Here is a 27369-nt window from a genome sequence, read left to right as displayed (position 1 = left end):
CATCGGCTTCTTTCTAATACTTGTAGCCGTTTTTTATAGAATGATTTAAATTTTTACTCCCTTTGTAATAAGTTTCAATTCCATTCAAAAAGTTGATTTTGTATTTAATGTAATTTTGTTTGTTACTTATTTAATGCGAATCTTTGGATTGTTAAAAATAGCAATAAAGTGTAATGTAATTATATTTCTAGTAGAATACACAAAGTAGATTATACATAAATATAAAATGCCAACTCTTCATAAAATAAAACAAATATACAAAAATATTTAACTTTGTTAATAAACATGTTTATAGTAACTGCTGCAGATTTTTTTCATCCGCCCTTTCTAGTAGTAATAAGTACCTACGACCCTTGTGAGTGAGCAAAGAAAGTCATCCTATCTCACTCACTCCCATCGCCGAAATGGCCCGATTTGAAGAGAACTACAACGAGTGGCGCGCTCAGTCACCACGTAACGGAGATCGCGCATTGTACCAAATACGTATGTATGTACGCCGTGATGTGAGTGACGGGGATAGCTATTGGAACGGCGGAACACCTATGTAACTGGAACGTCGTTCCTTCGGAACGATTCACGGTGATACTGTTTGACGGCGAATCATCGTGATTTTTTCATCGTGACGTTATTTATCACCCATCTCTACCGCCATTACGAAAAGCGTCTTGCATTACAAAAGACGTGTTTTTGTTTTGTTTGGATTTGTAGTGAAAGATCTTATAATATAATTTTTAACAGTCACTGGAGTCTTATTTCTATGTCTACTTGGAAAATCTTTATTAATAGGTTCAAATATTCTACGAACAAAATTACATCTATGTAAGCATAAACATATTACCATTTTTTTAAATGAAACAATATACCCATAACATATTAACTGCAATCCCTTATAACACGTAAAAATCGCTTAGTCTTAGTGCAAGAAATCATTAATTATCATATAACAATTAATTTATTATACATTACATATACATTAATTATATGGCAATTAATAACTTCTTGGAATGAGCGGACGAAATATACATCATTTCAGGAAAGTAACGTTTCGTCAGTTAAGACGTTAATTCACTTCCATCTCTCATCTTTTTTTTAACAATATATTTTGGTGTTGCCGTTTTCGATAGTTTTTATTGATTATACTCAAATCGAATCGGTAACCTATTCTTGAAATCTGGTAGATATTACAAGCAGCAATAAATACTTCAAATCACATAACCGATTACACAGCCTTCGCTAACATCTATAACTTTTTTACGCTTAGATAAGAGTTACAAAATTTTACATGTACGTAATTTGTTTCATGTGTTTGTATTATTTTTATGACTTCCATATTTTTTATACTAAAGGTACGAAGTACATCTCATTTTGGTGTTCATAAAAAAGCTTTTAAGTTACAGAAAAAAACAACATGGCATTTACAAGGGTGTATAATGTATCATATGAATATTATTCATGTAACGCTCAATTGGCATAATTTTACTTCCTATAAACTCATTCAATATAGTAATTCACTTAATAAAACGAGCGTTAATTGACTATCATAAGTTATAAACTACAGTTAACACAACGTCGTTTTATCTAAATTTCATTTAATGTAGAAATAGGATTATTTCCTAAACACGATATCCCTAATACTAATATTATATATATATTTTTTTCAATTTATCCTGAAAACATGTTCAGAAACACGAACAAATTCTGTACAGAAGTTCTGTGTCTCAAAATAGTACTGCCACCTTACCTATTTCCGCCGCCCAGCAGTAATGTAAACATTACTGTGTTCCGGTTTTGAAGGGTGCTGGTGAAATTACAGGCACATGGGACTTGTCGACTTAGGTCTCAGGGTAACGTGCGCAGTGGCAGTGCACTGCAACTGTTATGGACAGGAGTGTAGCTTACCATCAAGCTCACAACTTGTTCGCCCCGTGTCCCGTCACTTGATATTATAAAAAAAACTAAAAATATCATTGTTTCTTAAGGTTACAAAAAACTCAACTATGTTATTTCTCTTCTCTTGATTCATCCAACCGACGTGTTAAGGAACACTTAAGTTTCATATTTTCTTCCCATCCTTTCATTTATTTCTTACACAGAAGTCGAGTGTTGCAAAACGTGGGAAAACTAAAATCCGTTACTCACCACACCAAACTCGCAACGGGAAACTTGCGAGGAATAGGTCACCAAATCTACGAACCCAAGGGCGATTCCATGCGTAAGCGTGCGGTTTAATAAATAGGTACGTGACTTTAAACTTAAATAAAACCGTTTTCCGGAATTTATTTCTATATAAAATTAGCGCGAAAGAAAAAATATGAATAAAATGATGGAATTTCCATCTGTAATCAGAACGTTAATTAAAACTTGCCGAATTATGGTACTTACTATTGCCCCACCCCCGTGTTTGCGTTTGACAAAAAATATTTTTTATAATTATTAATACAAAGATCGAACACTCAGAAAAAATTCCTTCCATCCGGTCGGATTCGAACCGACGTCTTCTTGCATACCGTGGCAGACGCTATACCAACTAAGCCACGGAACGAACCAACGGACCTCACGAATTTTTCTATGTGCTTGCGTCGTGACTTTGTACTTGGTCTTTCAACGACTTTTTAGTCGTAGCGCCATCTATGAGAAATCTATGACAGATGTATCACCCAGTTAGTACCTTTACAGCTGTCGCTATTCACTGTATTAATAAAATTTTCATTGAATTTATATTCAATTATTTTTTGTGAAATTACTCCAATAGTTTGTTATAATTATTAATACAAAGATCGAACACTCAGAAAAAATTCCTTCGATCCGGTCGGATTCGAACGAAAAAATATTTCGAAAAAATATATTTTTAATTTTCAAAGCCACGGACTTATTTTTTTAACCGTAACGTTATTTGATTAATACACAATATCAAGAGACGAGATGGGCAAGACATTTGCAGTACCACTCAGAGCTTCAAATCGCAAAAATCTCAGGGGCACTGCCACTGCGCCCGTCACTCTGAGACGTAAGATGACATTTGCCAGTAATTTCACCATTTCGTATAACTCTGTGATAAAACTTACGCGACTTGTTGCGCCCACGCCTGCAAAAGTGCGCGCTCAAACTAATTATTGTATGAAAATTAGAAGCGCGGCTGCCGCGTCACTGCATCACTTCTACTTAAGTCAGTTGTGTATTGAAACAACTGATATAAATAGAAGTTTAGACAAATGTGTCTACAGCTACGCTTTCGAAAATCAGTTTTTTTTTCTTTCAGTGGCATTGTAACGAATTCTGGGTTCGGCTATTATATTATAATAATAACGCCGTCCTTACCAATTGGGGCCCCTTTGTGTGCTTATTATAGCTGTGATGTACGTGGATGACCAAAGTGTTACTATTCCAGTCCAGTAATAAAAAGTGCGGACAAATTTTGTGCGTTTTTATTTCTCTACGTAACGGAACATAATTATAAACGTAAGTGAATGCCTATAGTACTTATAGAAATGGGTGCGGGTAATAAGCAATAACGTGTAAACCAATAAGATCATAGTTTTGCGAAAACGTCATGTATTGACGTTTCACGGGCCGCCGGTTACCGGACACCCAAGCTGCGTCACACGTCGCAGTGCATACGTGTAAATAAATGAATAGTGTTTTATTATACTGTTATATTGCATTGTATGTATGTTAGTTCTTAAGGTATATCATGTCATGTTGCCTGATTAAATAAACAAATAATAATCTCAGTAGAGGGTACTAAAAAATCCGACCGGAGTTATCGCGTAACGTACAAAAAAAAATACATTCGAATAGAGAACCTCCTCCTTTTTTGAAGTAGGTTTTGATAGTTCTAAAATTTACTTTTAAACTGAAAGCTTTTGCTGTTATGCTTGTTGTTGTTGGGGAATTACAGTAACAAATCACAACAATTCATAATTCCTGAGGTGACTGCAACAAATTGCTTTTTTTTCCATTTTACAAGGGAATTTTAGAACAAACTATCCAAAAGAACGAAAATATCTTTATTTACACATATCATAAACCCTCTATGATGTATTCAAAAACCGCAATTTACGATCAGCATAAAGATAATCTGTTTTGTTAGAACAAATTTCTTATCTGTGGAATTGTTATTATTCCTTATACAATATATTACTCCACTCCGCCCAGCACCGCGTCAGTGGAAAAGCACCCTAAAGGTTCTTGAAATAGACACTTTACGTTATGGAAGACTTGAAGCGTTCATCACTGCTTTCACATCATCTCATTAACCGACTTCAAAAAAGGAGGAAGTTCTCAATTCGACTGTATGTTTTTTCATTATTCTTTTTTTTTGTATGTATGTTAGGCGATAACTCCAGTATTTTTGAACCGATTTTGATGATTCTTTTTCGTTGCAAAGATGGTACCTCCATAGTGGTCCCATTTAATTTTGAAGAAAATCATCCACCTCTAAGGCTGGCTGGTCACGCATGAAGATTCATTTTTGTATAAATAGAGCCTAAATTTTATTATAAGAAGCAATTATTTTAATGGTTGATTTTGCTATTCTCCATTTCAAGGCGTCTCTCTCAATATACTTTGAGTAGTGAGAACCGATTTTTATTATCTCCTGTGTCAAGTCCCGTATAGTGGCGAACTAGGGGATGAATCCGGGTTTGCGCACTTTCTGGTAACCGATTTCAATAAAACTTGGCAAATAGATGTAATTCCACCCACGTTTGAAGTCAGTTTTTTTAGTACTCTGTACTGAGATTATTATATAATCTCAAGTGACGCGACGAGCAAGTCGTGCTGGTGATGAGCGACACGCCTATCCATAACAGTTGCAGTACTACAGAGCTTTAAATCACAAAGATCGTAGAGGCACTGACACTGCGCCTGTCATCCTGAGATATAAGTTGACAAGTCCCATGTGCTTGTAATTTCACCATCTTTACCTCTCTCTCAGTCTCTGGTTGTGTGTCGACAGAGTGCCAAAATTGCAGGATTTTGTACCTAGGTTATTCTGTTAAAAGTTAGGAGTAATGGATTGTTAGTGGTTAGCCATCAAGCTAGTCAACTGCCATCGCCATCGGTATTTTGCTCTTCAGTGGCGAGTCAATGGCGCAGTCTACTAATTATTTGACATAAAGAAATATATTTAACTTGAAGGCTAAATTCCTGATTAAACGAGACAAAAAAAAATACTGTAATTTTCGTGATAATTTTAGTAAGGCAACATCGACCGTCAGAGAATGAATGAATGAATGAATGTCATCTCTGTCATTCCACTGATACTGTGTTAAGAAACCACTGCTCACTAATTATCGCTCGCCGGGCTTACAAGTCACTCACTTGCGTTTTTCGCTCGCCTGCGTTGGCTGGGTACACGGCGAAGAAACCTGCTTTCCGCGCAAAGGCGTTCACGAGGCGTTCCGCTATGCGTTGCGGAGAGACTTACGCGCATGAGCGACGCCTAGCCTTTGTTTGGGTTGTCGACGCTCTCTTTTTTTGCAATTTTAGCCCTTGTGACTACCAGAGACGCTGTATAATTTGCCATAAGGAAGTGTCTAATATTTATGCGGTTACTAGCAACTACCCACCACGCAATATCATAGTAACGGTACTGGATTTAACCAAGGAGACTCCATATACTGTTTATACCCACGCCAGAACCAATTTCAAAATTGGTTCGGACCGGATATCAAACCTAAGGCCTAGTCAAGATGCAAACAGATTGCCACCGGGATCGCTACATTAAATATTTACAAAACAAGGTTGTGAGGCTATCGTAAATCTTATCAAATGGATAAGATAAATAGTTATAATATAAATATTGTGGTGATATGCAAAATGTTACAGTGCTTTTCCAAAAGTCCTATAGCTGTACTGTTTCCAGAGAATCCGCGAATCAGTTTAGAATTGTAAAAAATAAATACCACCTGCTTAAGTGCAAGAATTATAGGTAATACAAAACTTTTACAGTCCAGTCAACGGAAAAAGTTTTCGACTTTTAAGTTTTCCCTCCGTACCGCCTATTACGGCAGACTAGAGTAAATCTTTGTGCAGTAGAGAATTTTGAAACCGCTGTTGATAATCAACAAGCTAAATACAAATTAATTGGCACACTATTCTCTGAATCCCCAGTTCTTAAAAGGCCATGCCATTCCAAAGAGTATGGGATTCGTCGTGTCCTCAAATCTACGACAAATGGGAATCAGACGGAGCAAACTGGGTAATCCAAGACCTACTTCCTGAAGACGACGACGAGGCCTTGAAGTTGATGATGGAAAATTTATTGCCCGATGACGAAACTATGCTCACGCTTAGTGGTAAGTAACGAGAAATGATTTTAAGAAGGCTAGTGGTAGATTTATTGGCAAATGTTGCAGTATTTGTTCACGGCAAACACTTGGACGTCAGAGGTCTTTTTGAACACCATCAAGTAAAATTGTCTTTTTTTTTTATAATACCAAGTGCCGGGACAAACAAGTCGTAGGCTCGATGGTAAACGACACGCCTGTCCATGACAGTTGCATTGCCATTCAGAGCTTTAAAATGCTACGATCTGAGGGGCACTGCCACTGCGCTCTGAGACATAATTAAGTTAACAAGTCCCATGTGCCTGTAATTTTACCAGCACCCTTACCCTTCAAAACCGGAACGCAGTAATGCTCACATTACTGCTTGGCGGCAGAAATGGTAACCTATCACAAACTCAAATTTATTTTTCCGAAATGACGTTTGTTCGAATTTTCATCACACTGAAAACCGAATTATAACGAAACCGTTGTGTTTTCAGGATATGTTGGATGTTTATCGCAAAAACACGATTAGGTTCGGTTATGTTAGGTTAAGTTAGGTTTAAAACAAAAAATATTTTCCTCTCAAAATTACTTTCGAGGTTATGAAAATTCGAGCTAACGTTATTTCTGGCAAATGTCATTTTGGACTAATGATAGGTAACCGGCAGAAATAGGTAAAGTGGCAGTACTTCCTTGGACGAAATCTTTTACAAGGAGCTCTACATTAAGCTTTTACACGTTATATGAAAATCGTATGTCGAAGGAAGTTGAGAGCTAGCAAAGACAAGTATGGAGTTCCTAAGCAGAAGCAGGTTTGGTACTTTAGTGGTAGTCTACTACGCAATGAGATATATTTCTTTAGAGAAATCCATAGCAATAGCAAGTAGTGGCATGTATAATACAAGTAATAACTAAACCTTATTGAATATCAGGAATACCAGAAGAAGAATCAAGTAAACAAAACATGCAGACATTTTGGAGACATCATCTATCAAAGCGCATGGCCCTCGCCTGCTACCACCTCAAAGAAGGAAAGAGAACTTTGGCAGGTCTCAACTGCTGCTACGTAATGCTAGCCGACGAAAAGGAAACTATTCCTGGTATGGTAAGTAAAATTGGCTCGTATTATTATAAAACAACTCAGATCGAGACGCGCCATATATCCTAGTACCGGCAACGCTTTTGAATTGGATGGCCAAAGAAATAAAATTTATAAACAGCAACAGGTTAGCAAGAATTGACGTGAACAGATTCACAAAGCCGCAGCAACTAAATAAAAATGCCATTTTATAGAACTACACAGGTGAGAGACGGTTCTAAAAAGTGAAAGAAAAATGTAGCAATTAGTTGATATAATCCTTTCTGTCAATTTCAGGTAGAAGGAGTTTGGTATAATCCGTTCTATCACTTTCAGGTAGACGGAGCAGCGTGGCGTAACGTTGTTGACACTTTAGCTTACATCGATTCAAAACTAAATGCTTTCAAATATTTGGAAACTGATAAACTACTCTATGCCGTTGGTTTGGTGGTAAGAAGAGACTACAGAGGTGCTAAACTTGGGTCCAGGTTGTTGGCTGCGCGGTAGGTTTAATTTTAATATAAAAAATTCGACAATTAACTGACAACTTATTAATTGGCAAAGGGTTGGCCAAAATGTCCAGGCAGAATCAAAATATTGGCCACGTTGATCTACAATTTTTGGCATTCCAACCATTCCTGTATTTGCTAATAAAACACAGCTCTAAGGGTCGCATTCTAGAACTCTACTCGATGCTCAAGTCAGGATTTGAGCAGACTTGAGTATGATTTCAAGCACTGGAAATACGACCCTAACGGCAAGGACTTTAGTATGATTTTCAGTGCTCACTGCAATACTCAAGTCCTGACTTGAGTATTGAGTAGAGTTCTGGAATACGACCCTAAGTGTCGTTTGTTTTTCTTTTCGTTATCAAAGTCGTTCAATGAAGTTAGTAAAGACCGAAACAAGTGAAAAACTGTAAGGGTTATGTAGAGTAAAAACGATAGATGACGATACATCCCAACTTAACTGGGATAGTTTTGAACGAGTTTGTACTGATATGTGGTTTGGCATTATTATGATGCAATACACCCTTAGGGTTCACCAGTTCCGGGCGTTTATCATAAATTATAAACTTAAGGGAAAACATTTTAATGCGAGCTTAGGTTTTAAGACGTGAAGGGTTGGGGGACGCCCCTCCCGTCCCACAATCCGCGCGCTTAAAATTAACATGAATAAAATAAGAATAGGCGGGGAAAATTTGACACAAATCCGATGTTAACAAACGCCCGATGGCGATTGACGCGGCAGCGGATGTCGCGGCGTGTCATTAAACCGCTGGACAATTCTCCAGTTTCGGGATAAATGTGAATTTAATAACTATAGGGGTTTCAATTGAAAACCAATATGTAACATATTCTCAGTAGTAGTACCTACTTACAGAGAAATATCGCCATGTAAAAATTATGCGCGAAGTTATATATCCTATTCTTCAATAATTCGTTTCAGATTTTTATTTTAGATTGTTTTCGGAATTTTATATGATCGCATAAAGTATATCCCATCGTGTAAGGAATTAGCGCATTCTTAGGTGTATCGTATATTTTTATATACCTAACCTTTATTTGGTAGTAAATAAGTACTTAAACATTTTGTTCCAGCAAAACCATAAATAATATTAAGTCTTTTATTGTTTATGGTTTGGTAATGGCAAAAAAGTGTAGATTTTTTAACATTATTCAAAAATTACATTTCACTTAAATTTTTATTGAATTGATACTCAATAATTTTTTATGTGAAATTACTCCACTAGTTTATTATAATTATTAATACAAAGAAAAACACTCAGAAAAATATCCTTCGATCCGGTCGAATTCGAACCGACGACGTCTTCTAGCATACCGTCACAGACGCTATACCAACTAAGCTACGGAACGAACGAGCGGACATCACGAATTTTTCTATGTGTTTGTTATCGTGTCTTTGTGTTTGGTTTTTTCAACGACTTTTTAGCCGTAGCGCCATCAATGAGAAATCTTAAGTATTTCGTCGCCCAGTTAGGTACCTTTACAGCTACCAGCCCTGGCTAGAGAATACAATAATAATATAATAATAGCGACATCTCTTACCTGACTGAAGAAATTTTTTCTGTGTTCGATCTTTGTATTAATACTGATTACATTTCACTTTAAAGTTCGTGTTTGTCTGCTCTGAATTAAATTACATTATTAATTCTACAAATAGCAAATATAAATTTGCAGACCAGATAATAAACAATCTTTCTAAGTCTGCTGCGTCACCAGTTAGGCCCAATAGCCCTATTAAATCATTCGGATATACGTCGAGCTGTGTGACCTCCTTCATCGTCATCCTACATTTTTATCACCTTCTTTACTGGTTTCTGGCCACTTACTTTTAAAATTTTGAATCGTCCTCGAATTCCTTTTCCTACGTTGCTTGGTAAGTTCCATCATCAAAATTCTCAAAGCGAGAGAACATGCTCATGGAGTATCTTCATCAAAACTGTAACTTTACGTGATTTACTTCTTTTTCATCATTACGTATGCCTATGCCTCTAAAAGCCCACTTGGGGTAAGTGGACTGTTTATAAGACTGTTTGGTATTAGTAGGGAGTGTTTTATACTGTGTGTACCTTTTCGGGCATTATAGTTTATTTATGGCACCGCCTTCCTTTATATAGAAGATTTTAGGCAAATGCGGATTAAAAGTCCATACAATCTCAAATAGCTTTAATTGATGCCTTAACGTATGAAATGACACTTTGCAGAAATAACGTTTGATCGAATTTCCATTACACCGAAAACCGAATTATAACGAAACCGTTGTTCTTTCAGGATATGTTGGATGTTTATCGCAAAGACACGATTAGGTTCGGTTAGGTTAGGGTAAGTTAGGTTTATAAGAAAAAAAAACATTTTCCTATCAAAATTACTTTCGAGTTTATGAAAATTCAAGCAAACGTTATTTGTGTAAAATGTCATTTCGGACCACTAATAGGTGACCAGTGAAAAAATTGAAACAATCACATTAAAAATATATATATAATAAAATTTAATATACTATATGTTGCGTAAACACGACTCCTAAAAATTTTCACGATAGAAAAAAAACACAAACTTACCTCGAAATACAAGAAAACCACTGTATTCAATAGGTACTTTACATACACTAATGTTTTTTTCAACTAAGCTAAATAGAACACATAGTACACCATATACATTTTTTCAAACGACTTTTATTTCGTTCGAGCGTGCCGTGGCAGAGTGCCAGAGGCGAATTTGTTTCCGTTTCTAAACATGTTTTGAATAAAAAATATTATATATATACCTATCCAATTTCTACATTCACTAGATCAGAATAATATCTCTCACTACATAGCAAGTACAACGTCCGTGGAGATTTCTGGAAAAAAATTTAATAACGGTTTAGGATCCCTTCCAGTGGATATTTGTGGAACAAACCGAGCGAGCGAAGCGAGCGTGCCGTGGCAGAATGCCAGAGGCGAATTTGTTTGCGTTTCTGAACATGTTTTGACCTATTCAATTTCTACAATCACTATATCAGAATAATATCTCTTTTCTATCTACTTAATGCACGTTACAGAGAACCCTTGTGCAAGTCTCTGGGCATCCCAACCACGTCAACGGTGTTCACTGGAGTTGCGTCCCAGAAAAGCGCGGCCCGAGCGGGCTTCACCGAAGTCCTGAGTGTCACCTTGAGGGAGCTAGCTGACGCCGGTCTTACCTATCCAAGAGACGATCGGTGCATAAAGCTCATGGTTAAAAAGTATATTTAAAATAAAATAAAATAAAAAAATAAAAAGGTATTTATTTCTCCACAAAACATAAGGAACACAATACTTATTTTTTATTATTTATAAAAACGAATAGAAAAAAAAACAATTGAGTCATGTAGACAAAAAGGTTAAACACTCAGCATTGCTAATTTTCAGTTTTCACCTAGCCAGCTGTTCGCTTGCTGCATCAAGGTAAAATGCGGAGTGTACACTAAGTAATAACCTACCTTTAATAACTAAAAAAGCTGTCCGCGTAAATTTATATATATTTTTTTATACATTTAACCTAATATTTACAATTTTGAGCTGCCAGGAGTTTTAATTGGGGACCAGTTGTTACTAAATTTTTGTACAGATTTAACTACTTTGTACTTTGATTTTTAAAACACCCGACAATCAATACAGTCATCCTTATCAAAACTAACGCATTTGCATTTTGGCAACTCTCGGGATATTGTTTTTTTTTTTTCATTTTGCTTCTTTTGTTTTTTTGTTGGGTTGTTTTGACGGGTCAAACAAGTCGTGCGCCTGGTGGTGCAACACGCCTATCCATAATAGTTTTTTTTTAAATATTTTAGCTACAGTGCCCCTCAGTGGTTCAAATCACAAAGATGTTAGGGGCGCTGCGCATTTTCAAATAGCTTTAATTTAGTTTGTAAAAATAAATTCTGAAATCAAGGCAATGTCCCTGCCGCTAGACCCAAGCAAAATGAACCATATTAGTAAGGGAAAAATATGAATTGGAGCTAAGGTAGTATCGACTCTTAAGGCAGAGATATTGCATTTTGTAAATAATAGCCTAAATATTTTTTTAAGTAAATTATGTGACTGATTTACATTTTTTTTACGCTTTCCTCTATATGTATGAGAACTGAGAAGTGACTCACAGTGTTTATGCGTACATTGTGCGTACGTAAATATTCTCAGGTCAAGGTTAAAAGTACGAAAGATAAATATCGTTATTTCCCCTAAAGTTTTAATCTGTTTTCTACAAAGTGTAAAGGTACAACATGGCTGTGTTTATCTATAATAATGTTTTGAATTTATTAATGTAGCTAAAGAAGTAATTCGACTCATCCGTTGAGCAAAGATCCGTAGATCTTAGCAAGACTACATGTTCTCAGGACAAAGTACATTCGTTCGTTCTTCTTCGCTGTGGATGTCAGATAGACCGTTGTTCGATTTTATATTTCCGAAACGAAATAAGTTATATAAATTCTCCAAATTATCAAATCTTTACCTTAGTTTGAATAACGAAATTATTCACGTAACGCACTTATTCTCTTTTCGCTACATAATCATATCGGACTCTGTTCGTCGGATGAGTCGAAATGCTTGTCAGAAAAACAAAACCTGTGCTGGAAGTTTCCTAGTTATTATTCGCAAATTACGGTCAATTTCATTATATTGCCAATTTTTTTATAATATCAATAAGTGACGGGACGAACAAGTCGTGCGGCTGATGGTAAGTTACACGCCTGTCCATAACAGTTACAATGCCACTCAGAGCTTTAAAGTAGCAAAGATCTGAGGGGCACTATCAAAGCGCCCGTCACCCTGAGGCATAAGTTAACATGTCCCATATAATTGTTAATACAAAGATCGAACACTCAGAAAAAAAATCCTTCGATCCGGTCGGATTCGAACCGACGTCTTCTTGCATACGGTGTCAGACGCTATACTAACTAAGCCACGTTACGAACCAACCGACCTCACGAATTTTTCTATGTGCTTGCGTCGTGTCTTTGTATTTGGTTTTTCAACGACTTTTTAGTCGTGGCGCTACGACTATGAGATCTATGAGAAATCTATGAAAGATTTATCACCCATGTCCCATATACCTGTAATTTCACCAGCACCCTTACCCTTCTAAGCCGGAACGCAATAATGCTAACATTTATTGGTGGCAGTAGTTTCTTGGACGAACAAAGAGCTCTACTGCTGCGAAAATATGAAACACTACTAAATGAGATTATTTAAGTTAATCTATCAAGGTATGGTACGGTGTAACACAAACAATTCTTATTGGTCATATCAGTATGACATGCTAGTATGACCACCAATAAACGGCTAGTGTACCGAGCGGTTACACTAGCGCTCTTGTAGTTATCATCAGTCGTTGTCTCGCCGTGCGTGTGATGATAACCTATCACAAAGTCGAAATTTTTTTTGTCTGATATAACGTTTGTTCAAATTTTCATTACACCGAAAATTATCATTAACCGAATTATAACAAAACAGTTGTTGTTTTAGGATATGTTGAATGTTTATCGCAAAGTCAGGATTAGGATCGGTTAGGTTAGGTTTAAAAGAATAAACATTTTCCTCTCTAAATTACTTTCGAGGTTATGAAATTTCGACCAAACGTTATTTCTGGAAAATGTCATTTCGGTCAATTGATAAGTAGTCGTTTGTCATTTATCAAGATAGTAATAATACACCGTTGCGAAAAACTTCATCTGTAATCTTTAAATCTACGGAGAAACGTAGCTGACGCGTGTTATCTGGTGAACATTGCACAGAATAACATTGATTGTCCAGAGCTCCTCAGTAACATTATACTCAAAGTTCCAGTTAAGAGTTTCGTAAGTAATTTGCTTCATGTTCCATTAAGAATGAATAGCTCAATCTATCAAGATCATTAACATCTTTTAACCAACTCAATGACGACAGCGTTATGAATATAAAACTATTACGACCAATAACTTTTTTTCAAGTAACTGATAAGGCGATTGTTTCGATCTCATAGAAGTGTTATTGATGGTAGTGTTATTTTCCTATTTTCATATGTGGAAGCTTATAATTAATTGGCATCTGATTATTCATGTTTAAATCCAAGTTGTAAAAGTAGCTGTGAGCTCTCCTAAAAAAATAAAATAAATAAAATAAAATTATGTTACCTGATAGGATGATAAAATCACCACAGTACCTACCAAAAATAAACTTGTACAAAATATTAATATTTAATTTGATAATTTAAAATAAAACCGATCCACCAGGGGAGAATGTGTTACCCTTGATTTATTAAGGCCACATCTGCAAGATAACAACTTTTCAGGAGAGAGGCTTTTTTATAATATCAAGTGACGGGACAAACAAGTCGTGATGTCGTCTGATGGTAAGCTACACGCCTGTCCATAACAGTAGCAGTGCCACTCAACAATTGCAAAGATCTGAGGAGCACTGCCACTGCGCCCGAGACATAGTTTGACAAGTCCCATGTGCCTGTAATTTCACCATCACCCTTACCCTTCTAAACCGGAATGCAGTAATGCTAACATTACTGCTTGGCGGCAGAAATATGTAAGATGGCAGTACTCCCCTGGACGAACTCTTTCACAAGGAGCTCTACTTGCATTACAGAATATTTATATTAAGTTTCATCTTAGCAAGTTCAAGGAACATGATTTTTCATACAAGCATTTTCCACCGTTTTTTCATTTTGTTTGGGGTTGAATTTCGAAAAATCTGTTCTTAGTATGCCTATTGTAAATAAAAGTAACATAGGTACCCTCAAGTTTTCAAGTTTCTAGAACATACAGTTTTCGCTGTGAGCACATCTACCAATGAATTGATCCGGACCCTACTCCTTTATATTATAATATATAGAATACGTAGGAGGTTACATAATTTGTTTCATGCAGATCGTTTTGTTTTTGTGAATGTCATTGTGATAAAATTAGTTTGGACATATGATCACTTGTGCATCATGAATCTTATCAAATGAATAAGAAAAATAGTAAGCACATTGTGATGATATAACATTATGAAAACACAGTAGTTTTGCAAGAGTATTACGGTTGTGCTGTATCTAGAGAATCCGAATCCATTTAAAACTGTTGAAATAACAACCACCAGCTTAAGTGCAAGAATATATAGGTAAACAAACGAAAAAGAAAAGCGAATTAGGTCGTTGTTTTGTATGCTTTCCCTCATTATCACTTATGCGGCAGACTAGAAAGAATTTCTTTCGTTAGTTTCGTTGTTATATACGGATTAATCGACACACTGTTCTCCATACTACCAGTTCTTAAAAGGCAATGCCATTCCAAAGAATGTGGGACTCGTCGTGTCCTCAAGTCTACGATAAATGGGAGTCAGACGAAGCAAGCTGGGTGATCCAGGATCTACTTCCTGAAGATGACGATGAGGCCTTGAAGTTAATGATGGAAAACTTATTGCCTGATGAAGAAACTTTGTTCAGGCTTAGTGGTAAGTGACGAGACAATATTTTAAAGGTGGCGATAGATTTATTTGCAAATGTTGCAGTTTTTGATCACGGTAAATACTTGCACGTCAGAGTGCTTTCAAAGCACCAGGAAGTAAGATTACAAATTGTCTACAGTAAGCTCTTACTACATTATACGGAAATCGGACGTCGAAAACAGTTGAGACAACAAGACAAATATGAAGTTTCTAAGCATAAGCTAGTGTGGTATCTACCACGCAATGAGATACCCCGCTTTAGAAAAATCCATGGCGATAGCAAGCAGTGGGACGTACAAGATCAGTAATAACTAAACGTTATCGATTATTAGGAGTATCAGAAGAAAAAGCAAGCAAACAAAACATGCAAAGATTTTGGAAACATCATCTATCAAAGCGCATGACTCTCGCCTGCTACCACCTCAAAGAAGGAAGGCGAACTTTGGCAGCTCTTAACTGCTGCTACGTAATACTTGCTGATGGTTTCATCAGCATAATCTCGGAGAATATACCGGGTATGGTAAGTAAAATTGACAAGTATTATTGTAAATCAACCTTGAAAGTACCACATCGTCGGGGTGTTACCTATCAGTAGTCCGAAATGACATTTTCCAGAAATAACGTTTGGTCGAAATTTCATAAACTCGAAAGTAATTTTGAGAGGAAAATGTTTTTTTTACTTTTAAAACTAACTTAACCTAATCTAACCGAACCTAATCGTGTCTTTGCGATAAACATTCAACATATCCTGAAAGAACAACTGTTTCGTTATGATTCTGTTCGGACAAAAAAAATTCGACTTTGTGATAGGTTATCCGTCGGGGATAGTGCAATTCCGCGTAACTAGCATTGAATATTTCCGCGTATCTGATACATGTAGCCAATTTGAGCTTTGCATGTTATTGCACGTAGTGATATGATTAGAACCCGCCTTCTTGACGCCAGTTGCGATTGACTAACGGAAAGGCAGAAATCGGTGAATAACAGTATTCCTTTGATTATCCAAATCAGGTCCGCGTACATGACGTGGCAAGTAAATTCACAAAATTAACAAGAATCTATTGTTAGCAGTCTGTAGCCAACATAAATTAATGCTTACTGTGTAAAAATGAAAGTAGTAGCAATTGAAATAACGAAGTAATAACGTTAAAACCTGCTCCTGTAAAATTTGGTTTCATGTAGATACGCGCCTTAAGCTACTTACGCGGCTCTTCAGTATCCCCGACTTGTTCTAGGACCGGCAACGCATTTGCATAGACTAGTCAATGAAATAAAATTAATGAATAAAAGTCGTCGTTAGCAAGGATTAGCGTTAATCTCTACAATACCGCAGAAACTAAATAAGAATTCCACTTTATAGCGGTATCAACATGTGCATCACATCAATATTTAGTATAATCCGTTCTATCACTTTCAGGTAGACGGAGCAGCGTGGCGTAACGTTGCTGAGACTTTAGTTTACATCGATTCGAAATTAAATGCTTTCAAATATTTGGAAACTGACAAACTACTCTATGCTGTTGGCTTGGTGGTGAGGAGAGACTACAGAGGTGCTAACCTTGGGGCCAGATTGTTGGCAGCTCGGTAGGTTTCCGTTTAATATCACAAAGAATTGACTAAGAACATATGTTTCGTAGATTATGGCAATTTGGAAAAAAATTACATTAAAAAAAATCCAGTTTATCTGCTCTGAATTGAAATTCTACAAATTGACGAATATCAAAATTAAACTTGGCAGAGTAGGTAGCTCACAACCACTTCTAAGTGTAGGGTGCACGAAAAGAGTCTACCCGTTCGATGTACAGTCGATGCTCTCAGTTAGATAACCACTATTTGTATAGCCAAATTTATGGCAAAAAGATTATGGACCGTGTACTACAGGGTATACTCGGGACAAAATGTTTCTTTGATTACATAATTATCCAAGGTACAACATCAGAACAATTATTAGAGAGGTTGAGATGTGATCGTCGTTGGTTTACCAATTAACGCGTGTACGTTGGTCCTAATTGGTCTCCCAAACATCAACTCTTATAATTGTTCTGCTGTTGCACCTTGGAAAATTATGTCATCATAAACTTTTCATAAACTTCACAACCGGTCCATAAACTTTTGCCATAATTTTGGGGCAACCTTGACTCCGAACATAAGGTGGTTCACTTTGAAAGCGCTCTTGTGTGTACTAATAGATGTATAAGTCCATGACTAATAGTTTGCATCATTGCACTTTTTAGTACAAATAGTGGATACCTAAGTGAGGGCACTGACCCTACCCTTTCTTTAGGCAACAATCGGCGAGTACCTTACACTATAGATTCTGTGCCCTACACCGATCGACAAACCCTTTCACCACGACTGCTAGCTTTATAGTTGAAAGCCATCGACACGAGACGAACGACGACTTCAAAGTACTCTGAGTCATCAACAATCGAAAGATATGCTGCTGTCAGGCCCAATAGAATACTATTAAATACGATCTGGGTCATCTGTAACTGTAAACCCCTATGCGTCCTGCAGTATACCACGCTTGTCATTTATATAGACGATTTTAGGCGATAGACCATCACTGTGACCCAATGCCCATTGATGATTTGTCAAGTCTTCGAAGGCTTCAGTGAACGGCCTGCTCAATGTAACCTTGAATAGATCTAAACTTTACGTTTCGGGAAACAGGTGCCCTAGCACATTCCATTTCTCTACCTATGTACATTAGATAAGAGGAAACAAAACTCTTCCGGTACCTAGCGCCAATCGGCGTAAGGTAATCACCGAGGTTCCTTTCGTGCACACCGCTTCCTACGAATAGGTTAGTTTCTTGCTCATTCTTGTCAGGGGAATCTTTCTTACGAATGAGCAGTAGAGTTCAATCAGTATCACGATTTCAAGTAATTTGCTTACCTATGAAATAAATATCTGACTTTGACTTAGGTGATAGGTCAACGATATAAGGTTGGAGTGTTCCAGACTTTCTAGTCCACCGAAAGAGGAACGGTGATAGTGAAACTAAATAGCACAGTGTCTATGCAGTTTCATCACAAACTTTTGCTTCACTTTTCAAAGTGCGAGATACCTAATTAGCAAACAAGATTCGTAAAATCTGAATAGTGCAAACTCCTCTCAGAATATGAACTCCAGAACCTTGAAAATCGGCTAGCGTTCTTCAATTACGCTTACTGCTTTGTTTTTACCTTCACTAGATCAGAATAATATCAAGTAGCAGTAGAGCTCCTTGTGAAAGAGTTCGTCCAGGGAAGTACTACCACCTGACCTATTTTTGCCGCCAAGCAGTAATATCAGCATTACTGTGTTCCGGTTTTGAAGGGTAAGGGTGCTGGTGAAATTAGGCACATGGGACTTGTCAACTTATGTCTCAGGGTGACGGGCGCTGTGGCAGTGCACCTCAGATCTTTCCGGTTTAAAGCTCTGAGTGTCACAGTTACAGACAGGCGTGTAGCTTACCAACAGGCGCAAAACTTGTTTGTTCCGTGACTTAATTATATTTTAAAAAAGAAATCTCTTTTCTACCTACTTAATGTACCTTACAGAGAGCCCTTGTGCAAGTATCTGGGCATCACATGTACGTCAACGTTGTTCACTGGAGTTAGGTCGCAGAAGAGCGCGGCCCGAGCGGGGTTCACCGAAGCTCTAAGCGTCACTTTGGGGGAGCTAGCCGACGCCGGTCTCAACTATCCAAGAGACGATCGGTGTATGAAGATCATGGTTAAGAAGTATGCTTAAATATGTGCTTTGATTTTAAAACACTCGACAGTCAATACATTAATACATTTCTTCGTTTTCATGGTCGATTTTTTTTCGCTCAATAGTGTTAAGGCATAGACATTAAATTTTTTAAATAATAGTCTTAAATATTTCATTTTAATAAATTAAGTGGCTGATTTACATATTTTTTAATTTTCCTCCATTTTTAGAACTGAAGTGATTCAAACGTTTGTTGATCGCTTTTAAATAATATTGAAAGTAAGTAAGAACTTCAGAAATTAATATATATTATATTCTGAATATCCTTCAGATATTAGCTTTTTGGTCAAAATTTCAGCTAATTCCGTCTGTTACATAAGAAAATATCAAGTTTTTTACTTTCAAAACGCTCTGCTTTAAAATCGCGATTTTATAGATAGCCGGTAACTCTTTGCTTCGTCGATATTATGAGAATAAACGTAAGGAGTACTCCAGGGGTAATGCTCTCAGCACACACAAGTACCTATATAGTAAATTGGTCCTTCCGGACATCCTAACCTCCTCACGATGTGCGCATAGTGCCACCAAGGTTGTTAAATTGAATCTCTATCTATGAAACACTTGTTGGTCCGACTTTAGTGAATCTTATCCTATTGATAAGATAAATGGTGATATAATAGTTATGTAGTAATACATGAAATTTTATATTATTCTTCTTAAAGTAGTATTGATATGAGTAGTGTGCTCAAAAAGTTCACAATCAGTAACATTTTAATATTTTTTTCATTTCCTCGGTCAAGGTAAGTACCTACCGCCTGTGTTAAACCGTGGTACGTGGTAAACGAAAACGCAGGCTGTGGCTTGTATGTTTCGCGTTGAGATGATGGATAAGAGAGTGAGCAAGTTTTACAATTTTACTTATATACTAGTGCAAGGCGCCCTCTGGCGATCTGGATATACATTATAATCGATTATTCGACTAGCGCCATCTAGCGAGCGGCCACAGAACTGGGTGGTTTGTCTAGTTTACTAGGCAACTGACGTAAGACACCGCGATACAGTGTCGCAGCGGCGTAGTGTTAGCAGACGCTCACGATGCTATGACAATATATTGTGTATAGTATATTGGTTATCCAATTGTTTATAAAAGAGTTTAGTTTGTTCGGTTGTGTTTGTTTTATCCATGCCAATACAACATTCGATTCCGACCATAGGTATTGTTATGCTTTTGTTTGTTGTAGCAAGCAAGTTATTTTATTAATTTGATTGGCTCACAAGTGAGCTGCTTGTAACTCGAGTCTCGGTATAGTTTCCTTTTTTGCTACCCGTGATTTTGCACATAATAAATGTACTATGATAGCTCCCTGGGCGTTCATAGACCTCAGGTAGACAGCTGAGCCATATGCGGCCATTGGACTGTCTGCAAAGCCGTGCAGTTCTATTGTTACACAATCGTCTATGAGAACATGTCTAGGAAATTTTAAAGAAGTTATAGAACATAACCCTTTATAGAAAATTTGCCATTCGTTGCATAAATCATCAAGTTTTTCGTCCCAACTTGTTTTTGATTGACATAAGCGTTGTTTAAAGCATTTTGCGGTTATCAAAATTGATGCTATTAGGCTTAGCGGGTCGAATATTGCAGAGGCATTAGATAATATATTTCTTTTCAGTGGTTCATCACTCGTAGAGGTTTTGATACTCTTGTGCGAGTTGTAATAAACAACGGGTGGCAATTTAGGGTGCACACTTCAAGGCAAAACTGAGTGTAGTCAATGTGAAGTAGACAATGAGTGTGTCGGGCTCTCTCGCCACAGTATGTAAATTGTGCTGGTTACGGTTGATAGAAATCATACGATACATTTTTTCTATATCAGCGCTTACAACAAATTTATGTTTTCGAAATCGTAGAAAAATATTCACCAACTCATGCTGTAACACTGCACCTTTGTATTGAATATCGTTTAGGGATTTACCAGAGCGGATTTTATATGATGCATTCACAACAACCCTGAGCGGGGTTGTTTCTTTTTGTAAATTAACCACCGCATGGTGGGGTAGTTAATTACAGGGTTTATTAGAATTTCGTTTAATCATATGCCCTGCCTGTTCTAACTCTGTCATAAAGAAAATATATATTGCCTTAAACTCGGGGTTTCGATCAAATTTGGTTTCTAAAGATTTAAAACGTTTATAGACAATAGGTTTCGACTGTCCCAACGCTGTAATCGGTTATTTTAGTGGGACAGTGACCACAAAATTTCCATCAGAGGTGAGTGAGTGGTTGCAGAATACCTTCTCACACTGGGTTATATCATCATCTGGAGTTTTTGCGGTGATATCGCAGGCTAAAAAATTTAATATATTGGTTTGAGTGAAGTTACACCTCACAGTTTTCGGTTTTCTGTCCGCTGCGACATGGACAGAACCCGAGACTACCCAGCCGAGCCGGGTATTTTGTAAAATTGGTAATCGATGTTGGCCACTACAAAGAAGGTCATAGAATATTTCCGCGCCTAGAATCAAGCCAACTTCGCCTCCTTCGTAAAAGGTTTCATCGGCCAAAATGTATACTTGGAATATATAAATGTTTCAAATTGAGTTCCCTGGTAGGTATAGGTAGGTAACTTGCAAATCGTAGGTACAATAAAAAAGGATAAATTGGTTGAATACACCTCTGTTCGCGATTGAACTGTTAGATTGATTAAAGAATCTATCTAGCCATTATAATTTTACTGTGGAAAATAAGCTATTTGTATTGAAAAACTAATAAATTTCGTTTCACTTTAAAACAGCCTACAGATTCCTGTTGCTATGAAATTACAAAACACTGTACTGAGCCTTGCAGTGTTTTGGTCATCACGATAATCTAGCCCTGAATCACTGCTGGTTATTAACAGCTGTTGCTAAATACAGATTGATCATCACACCTTTCTCCTAATTCCTAGTTCCTAAAAGGCCATGCCGTTCCAAAGAGTATGGGATTCGTCGTGTCCCCAAATCTACGACGAATGGGAGTCCGATGGAGCAAACTGGGTGATCCAAGACCTACCTCCTGAAGATGACGAAGAGGCCTTGAAGTTGATGGTGGAACATTTATTGCCTGATTCGGTCATGAGCCAGCTTAGTGGTAAGCATCAAGAATTTAATTTACAAGATAGTGACCAATGGTAGCGAGGTTTATTTATATATTTATTTGATTGAATCAAACTTTACCAAGTAAGTTTTGGTGTGTTTTGGTAAAAACGAAATTTACAAGAAGCGTAACCTTATGCTTCAAGGCCGGAACGCAGTACAACTACTTCGTTTCGGATTTGAAGGGTAATGATTCTGATGAAATTACAGGCACATGGAGCTTGTCAACTTCATGTCTCAGTCTAAGTCGCGCAGTGGCAGTGACTCTCAGATCTTTGCTATTTAAAGTTCTGAGTGGCATTGCAGCTGTAATGAATAGGCGTGCCGCTTACCATCAGACGCACGGTTTGTTCCTCACCGTGACATAATAAAAAAATCGGGAAGTGCGTAGAAAGTTTTCAATAATATATATTCCACTTTCACTGTTTCAATTATCATGATAATTATTATCATAGAAAATGAATACTGCCATAATTGCGTACTCTGCTAAAGCGTTACCATTTAGAGAAAATCATAGCAGTAAATAGCACGGTAAACACAGTTGGTGACTAAAAATGATCGTATATTAGGAGTAGCAAAAGAAGAAACAAGCAAAGAAAATATGAAAAAATTTTGGAGGCATCATCTATCAAAGCGCATGAGCCTCGCATGCTACCACCTCAAAGAAGGAAAGAGAACATTGGCAGCTCTAAATTGCTGTTACGTAAAGCTTGCTGATGAAAAGGAGGAAATACCTGATTTGGTAAGAAACATTCAGTCGTGATATTGTAAATAACCTTAGACCTTGTAAAGTACCTACAATCTATTTTCTTAATATTTTTCGACAAACTTTGTGATCATGAAGTATACTTATAAACATAGTTATATAAAAGTATAGTTATATATAACGAAAATTGAAAGTTAGAATACCTCGATGCTTCATACGAAAGTTGCAAGTGAAAATATGCATGCTTACTGTAAAACGTTTTTACGTACTGTAAAACGGCAGCTTTCGGGAAGCTCCGGGACAACTTATCGTTCGCAATACCGCTGTCCTTAAAGACAAAAATCTTCCGAGCAGTAGGTATGTACCTGTTGCCAGCGATGACCTACGGCTCTGAGACGTGGTCACTTGTTATGAGTCTGACAAAAAAGTCCAAAGCCACTCAACGAGCTAAGGAGCGAGCAATGCTCGGCATTTCTCTACGTGATCGAATCAGAAATGAGGAGATCCGTAGATGAACGAAAGTTACCGACATAGTTCGAAGGATTAGCAAGTTGAAGTGGCAGTGGGCAGGGCACATAGCTCTTGCCCTCCAGCCTGGAGGGAGAGTCCCCACATAACCCCTGAGTCTCCCTGGGCTCAGGGGTATCCATAAAGATTTCCCCCCCGACAAAAAAAAAAAAAAAAGGGCACACAGCTCGTTGAACTGGAGACCACGAACCGGAAGACGTTCAGTGGGACGGCCCCCTACTAAATGGACGGAAAACGTGGTAAGGGCGACAGGAAACCGATGGATGCACGTTGCGCCTGACCGGATAGTCTAGCAATCTTTGGGGGAGGCCTATGTTCAGCACTGGACATCATCCGGCTGATATGATGGACATTTGATAAATTAATCCTTTCTAACAATTTCAGGTAGAAGGACAAGCGTGGAGTAACGTTAACGAAACTTTAGCTTACTTCAATTCGAAAGTAAATGCTTTCGAATATTTGAAAACTGATAAAGTGCTTTACGCCGTTGGCTTAGTGGTGAGGAGAGACTACAGAGGTGCTAAACTTGCAGCCAGGTTGTTGGCTGCGCGGTAGGTTCCTTTCAATATCACATTTTAAATAGATACTAAGTACTTGCTGGTTTAAATATTTAAAACAGTAGCATTTTTAATTTTCGGGTCTAAGTACTGGTCGTGTCACCTAGTTCATTTTCTAATACCAATTCATAGCTCAATCAAGTACATTTCATAGTTAAAAAATTTTAAATTCATAACAGTAATCGATTTAATAACTGGTTTTTACTAAAGTAACTATTCCTTAAATATTTTGATATCTGTGGATTTTCTATTGTATATCTAAATACATATAAAAAAATCGTTAAAACCAAAAACAAAGATCCGACAACAAGCGCATAGTAAAAATTAGAGCGAGGTCTGCTGGTTCTTTCCGTGGTTTAGTTAGCAAAGCGCCTGACACGGTCGTTAGTTCGAATCGTTGCCATCAGGCACAACTCATTCGTCTCGTCACTTGGTGTTTTAAAAAAGTCCTTCATTATGATACTTCCAATGACCACGCAAACTTTATTGTTTGGTGTATTTATTTACTAATATTACATATGCTCCCTGAATTTTGTATAAAATAATCTTCAAAAAGAAATAAAAGAATTCTGTGTTAAAATTTTTATTGAACGCATGTTCAATTACTTTTATATGAAATTACTCTACTAGTCTGTTATAATTATTAATACAATGATCGAACATTCAGAAAAAATTCCTTCGATCCGGCCAGATTCGAACCAACGTCTTCTAGCATACCGTGCCAGACGCTATACCAACTAAGCCACGGAACGAACCAGCAGACCTCACGAATTTTTATATGTGCTTGCGTCATATTTGGCTTTTCAACGCCTTTTTAGCCGTAGTGCCATCTATGAAAAATCTATGATATTTCGTCACCCAGTTAGATACCTTTACAGCTACCAGCCCCGGCTAGGGATGTCGCTATTCATTGTATTTAAATTTTTATTGAATTAATATTCAATTACTTGTATGTGAAATTACTCCACTAGTTTGTTATAACTATTAATACAAAGATCGAACACTCAGAAAAAATGTATGACAAACAAAGAAACAAAAGCAAAATTAAAACAGAACAAATATAAAAATTAAGTGGCATAGCGTTCATTAGAGTTATCGATTAGGTCACAAAAGTGTTAACTTTTTATATTACAGAGAGCCCTTGTGCAAATCCCAAGGAATATCATCTACATCAACGCTGTTCACTGGAATTGCGGCCCAGAAGAGTGCGGCCCGAGCCGGCTTCACCGAAGTCCTAAGCCTTACCCTACGGGAGCTAGCCGACGCAGGTCTCAAGTACCCGAGAGACGACGATCGGTGTATGAAACTCATGGTTAAGAAGTATTTTTAAATAGAAAACCACCGTGAGACTCAGACATATTTACTAAAATAACGGATAACTCATGTGTTTAAGTCGAATTTTTGCTCAACATGTTTCGAACAAATAAGTGGCCTTAGATCATGAGATTCCGCGGCTCGACGGAAACTGCGCCCCAAAGCCCTGGTAGCCCGATCACTCAGTACTCATGATTAAGAACCACGAATAGGTTCGAAACTTGTCGAGCAAAAATTCAACTTAAATACGTGAGTAATACGTTAAGAAGCATGTATAAAGTGTTAGGTTCGATGTCCACTGGTGGCGTCACCGCCATCCGCACATGAAGCCCTCGACCAATAGTGTATTTGTAATTATATTACAAATACATTTAATAAATATAACTAGAAATCATTGTAAATAAAATGATAAATAATTATTAATTTAAATTTTTTTATTCAATTAAAATTTAAAAAAATATTTTCGTAAAAAATCCCTCGGGAGAAGCCCGTGAAGACTCAACAAATTTTGATAATCGTTAAAATGGGTACTACTTTCTAATATATTTATATTAATATCCCCATTAAGTATACATTTTTGTACCCGTTCAACGAGTGTAATGTGTCATTTAGTGACGTAAGAAAGTTGTCGATATTATGGAAAGCTGGTGGCCGATAGATCGCAACTGTACACGTACGATAGATAGTTTAAGTTGTAATATGTGAACGTTTGTCTATATCTAAAGTATTCACTCGATGGTATTTAATAACCAGTTACGAAAGAAAGAAAAATAATCGTCGTTTCATAACTGGTTACGATAAACAGTTGTGTACGTGTGTGAAAGATGCGTGTTAGTGTTGAATAAACGTTTTATCCATCCATCTATAAATATTAGAGATTCGATAAAATAAAACACCATAATATAATAAAATATTAGTTATAATCATAAGCACCGTTTACAATCTTTTTATTTATTAGTCGCTTTCTTGTGTCACGTAGGTAGCCTCTACGCGGGAGGAGGTGGACCGTTTACAATCATTATTTACAACTTGTCAAGGTTGTCAGTGAGCGACTTAACAGAACGTATGGGCAACAACAACATAAACCATAAATTCAGTTGACGTTTTTCTGTGATGTGTTTTTACTGCTGTGCTTTTTACACACATCCAACTAAAAACTAACACTGGCGATGATCGCCATAATTTTGTGTATTATTCTTATAAAACTGACACAGGCACAAGCCTAGTGGTCGCCATAAAGGAAATAATAATAACATACAAGTTGCTATTTGACAAAACGCATCTGTGTTTGTACCCTACAAATTGTAGGATTTCTTTCAGAGATTATCATTAGTGCATTATCGTAATGCTCCTTCATAGCGTCACTGATGCCATTAACGCGTCACAAACACCGTACACGCGGTGTGCGTGGACACTATACAGTGTCAAGCTGCCAGCTAAAAACGTAGACTCAATGTCCGGGGTGGCATTATTAATGCAATGACATTATCGCAAAGGTAGAATACCGTTGAAATTTGAACTACTATTTATAATTTTCGTCAAATTTATAACCATTCTCAATAGAAAGTCGGTGGAATGGCGGTGATGGCATTCATTCATTCAATCAATTACTAACGATCGAAGTTGTCTTAGGGCGCGTTCCCATTATGTCGTGACGACAGATCGTCGTGCAGTTTAAAGTGTCGTAGCTTGTATGTTGATTTTAAATGAGGTAATAATAATAATAACGCACACACTCAACATTTTTCACATACAGCACAACACCATTATGTCTCGTTCACGAGTTTTTTATCGTTACGACGAGAGACATTCCTGACAATGGGAAAAGCTAGAACGACAGCTGTAGGACGATAAATAAAACATCACGATAAAAATGTGACGACAGATAATCGCAACTTCAAACGATTCTGTCGTGCAATCTACAAGACGGTTGCCGTGATCTAGTGGGAACAGCTAGACACGACAGCGGTTAATCGATAACATAGACGTCCACGACACAATCACGACAAATAATCGTGATATGGGAACAGGCTAGACGCGACAGTCGTCCAATGATAAAAAAAACTTTTACGACATAATGGGAACGCGCCCTTACTAAAACTTCTTCATTTTCTTGT

At 37.1% G+C, this 27369-nt stretch overlaps 2 protein-coding genes across 2 annotated transcripts; both read left to right on the top strand.

Moving 5' to 3' along the window:
• The first annotated feature begins 5580 nt into the window (after positions 1-5580).
• LOC113232755 lies at positions 5581-19051 on the top strand. Its single transcript, XM_026467533.1, has 9 exons — positions 5581-5744; positions 6115-6299; positions 7205-7377; positions 7648-7853; positions 10915-11097; positions 15162-15319; positions 15646-15833; positions 16731-16897; positions 18859-19051. Exons 2-9 carry the CDS (start codon positions 6128-6130, stop codon positions 19049-19051), a joined length of 1440 nt encoding a protein of 479 aa, XP_026323318.1. The 5' UTR covers positions 5581-5744; positions 6115-6127.
• On the top strand, positions 18868-25578 carry LOC113233334. Its single transcript, XM_026468430.1, has 5 exons — positions 18868-19041; positions 21961-22142; positions 22717-22889; positions 23766-23932; positions 25073-25578. The coding sequence occupies exons 2-5, from the start codon at positions 21974-21976 to the stop codon at positions 25266-25268; spliced, it is 705 nt and encodes a 234-aa protein (XP_026324215.1). The 5' UTR covers positions 18868-19041; positions 21961-21973; the 3' UTR covers positions 25269-25578.
• Positions 25579-27369: the final 1791 nt, after the last annotated feature.

This window comes from Hyposmocoma kahamanoa, unplaced genomic scaffold (assembly GCF_003589595.1).
Source record: "Hyposmocoma kahamanoa isolate Upper Pololo Valley unplaced genomic scaffold, ASM358959v1 78, whole genome shotgun sequence".
NCBI classification, from domain to species: domain Eukaryota; kingdom Metazoa; phylum Arthropoda; class Insecta; order Lepidoptera; family Cosmopterigidae; genus Hyposmocoma; species Hyposmocoma kahamanoa.
This window is presented reverse-complemented; position numbering and strand designations above follow the sequence as displayed.

Bases quoted from the DNA above. Each gene is read 5' to 3' on its own strand.
- LOC113232755 (XM_026467533.1), top strand. From the start codon at position 6,128: ATGCCATTCCAAAGAGTATGGGATTCGTCGTGTCCTCAAATCTACGAC. The intron at 7,378-7,647 runs GTAAGTAAAATT...TGTCAATTTCAG, and splicing joins AGGAAACTATTCCTGGTATG to GTAGAAGGAGTTTGGTATAA. The intron at 15,320-15,645 runs GTAAGTGACGAG...ATCGATTATTAG, and splicing joins AACTTTGTTCAGGCTTAGTG to GAGTATCAGAAGAAAAAGCA.
- LOC113233334 (XM_026468430.1), top strand. From the start codon at position 21,974: ATGCCGTTCCAAAGAGTATGGGATTCGTCGTGTCCCCAAATCTACGAC. The intron at 22,143-22,716 runs GTAAGCATCAAG...ATCGTATATTAG, and splicing joins GGTCATGAGCCAGCTTAGTG to GAGTAGCAAAAGAAGAAACA. The intron at 22,890-23,765 runs GTAAGAAACATT...TAACAATTTCAG, and splicing joins AGGAGGAAATACCTGATTTG to GTAGAAGGACAAGCGTGGAG.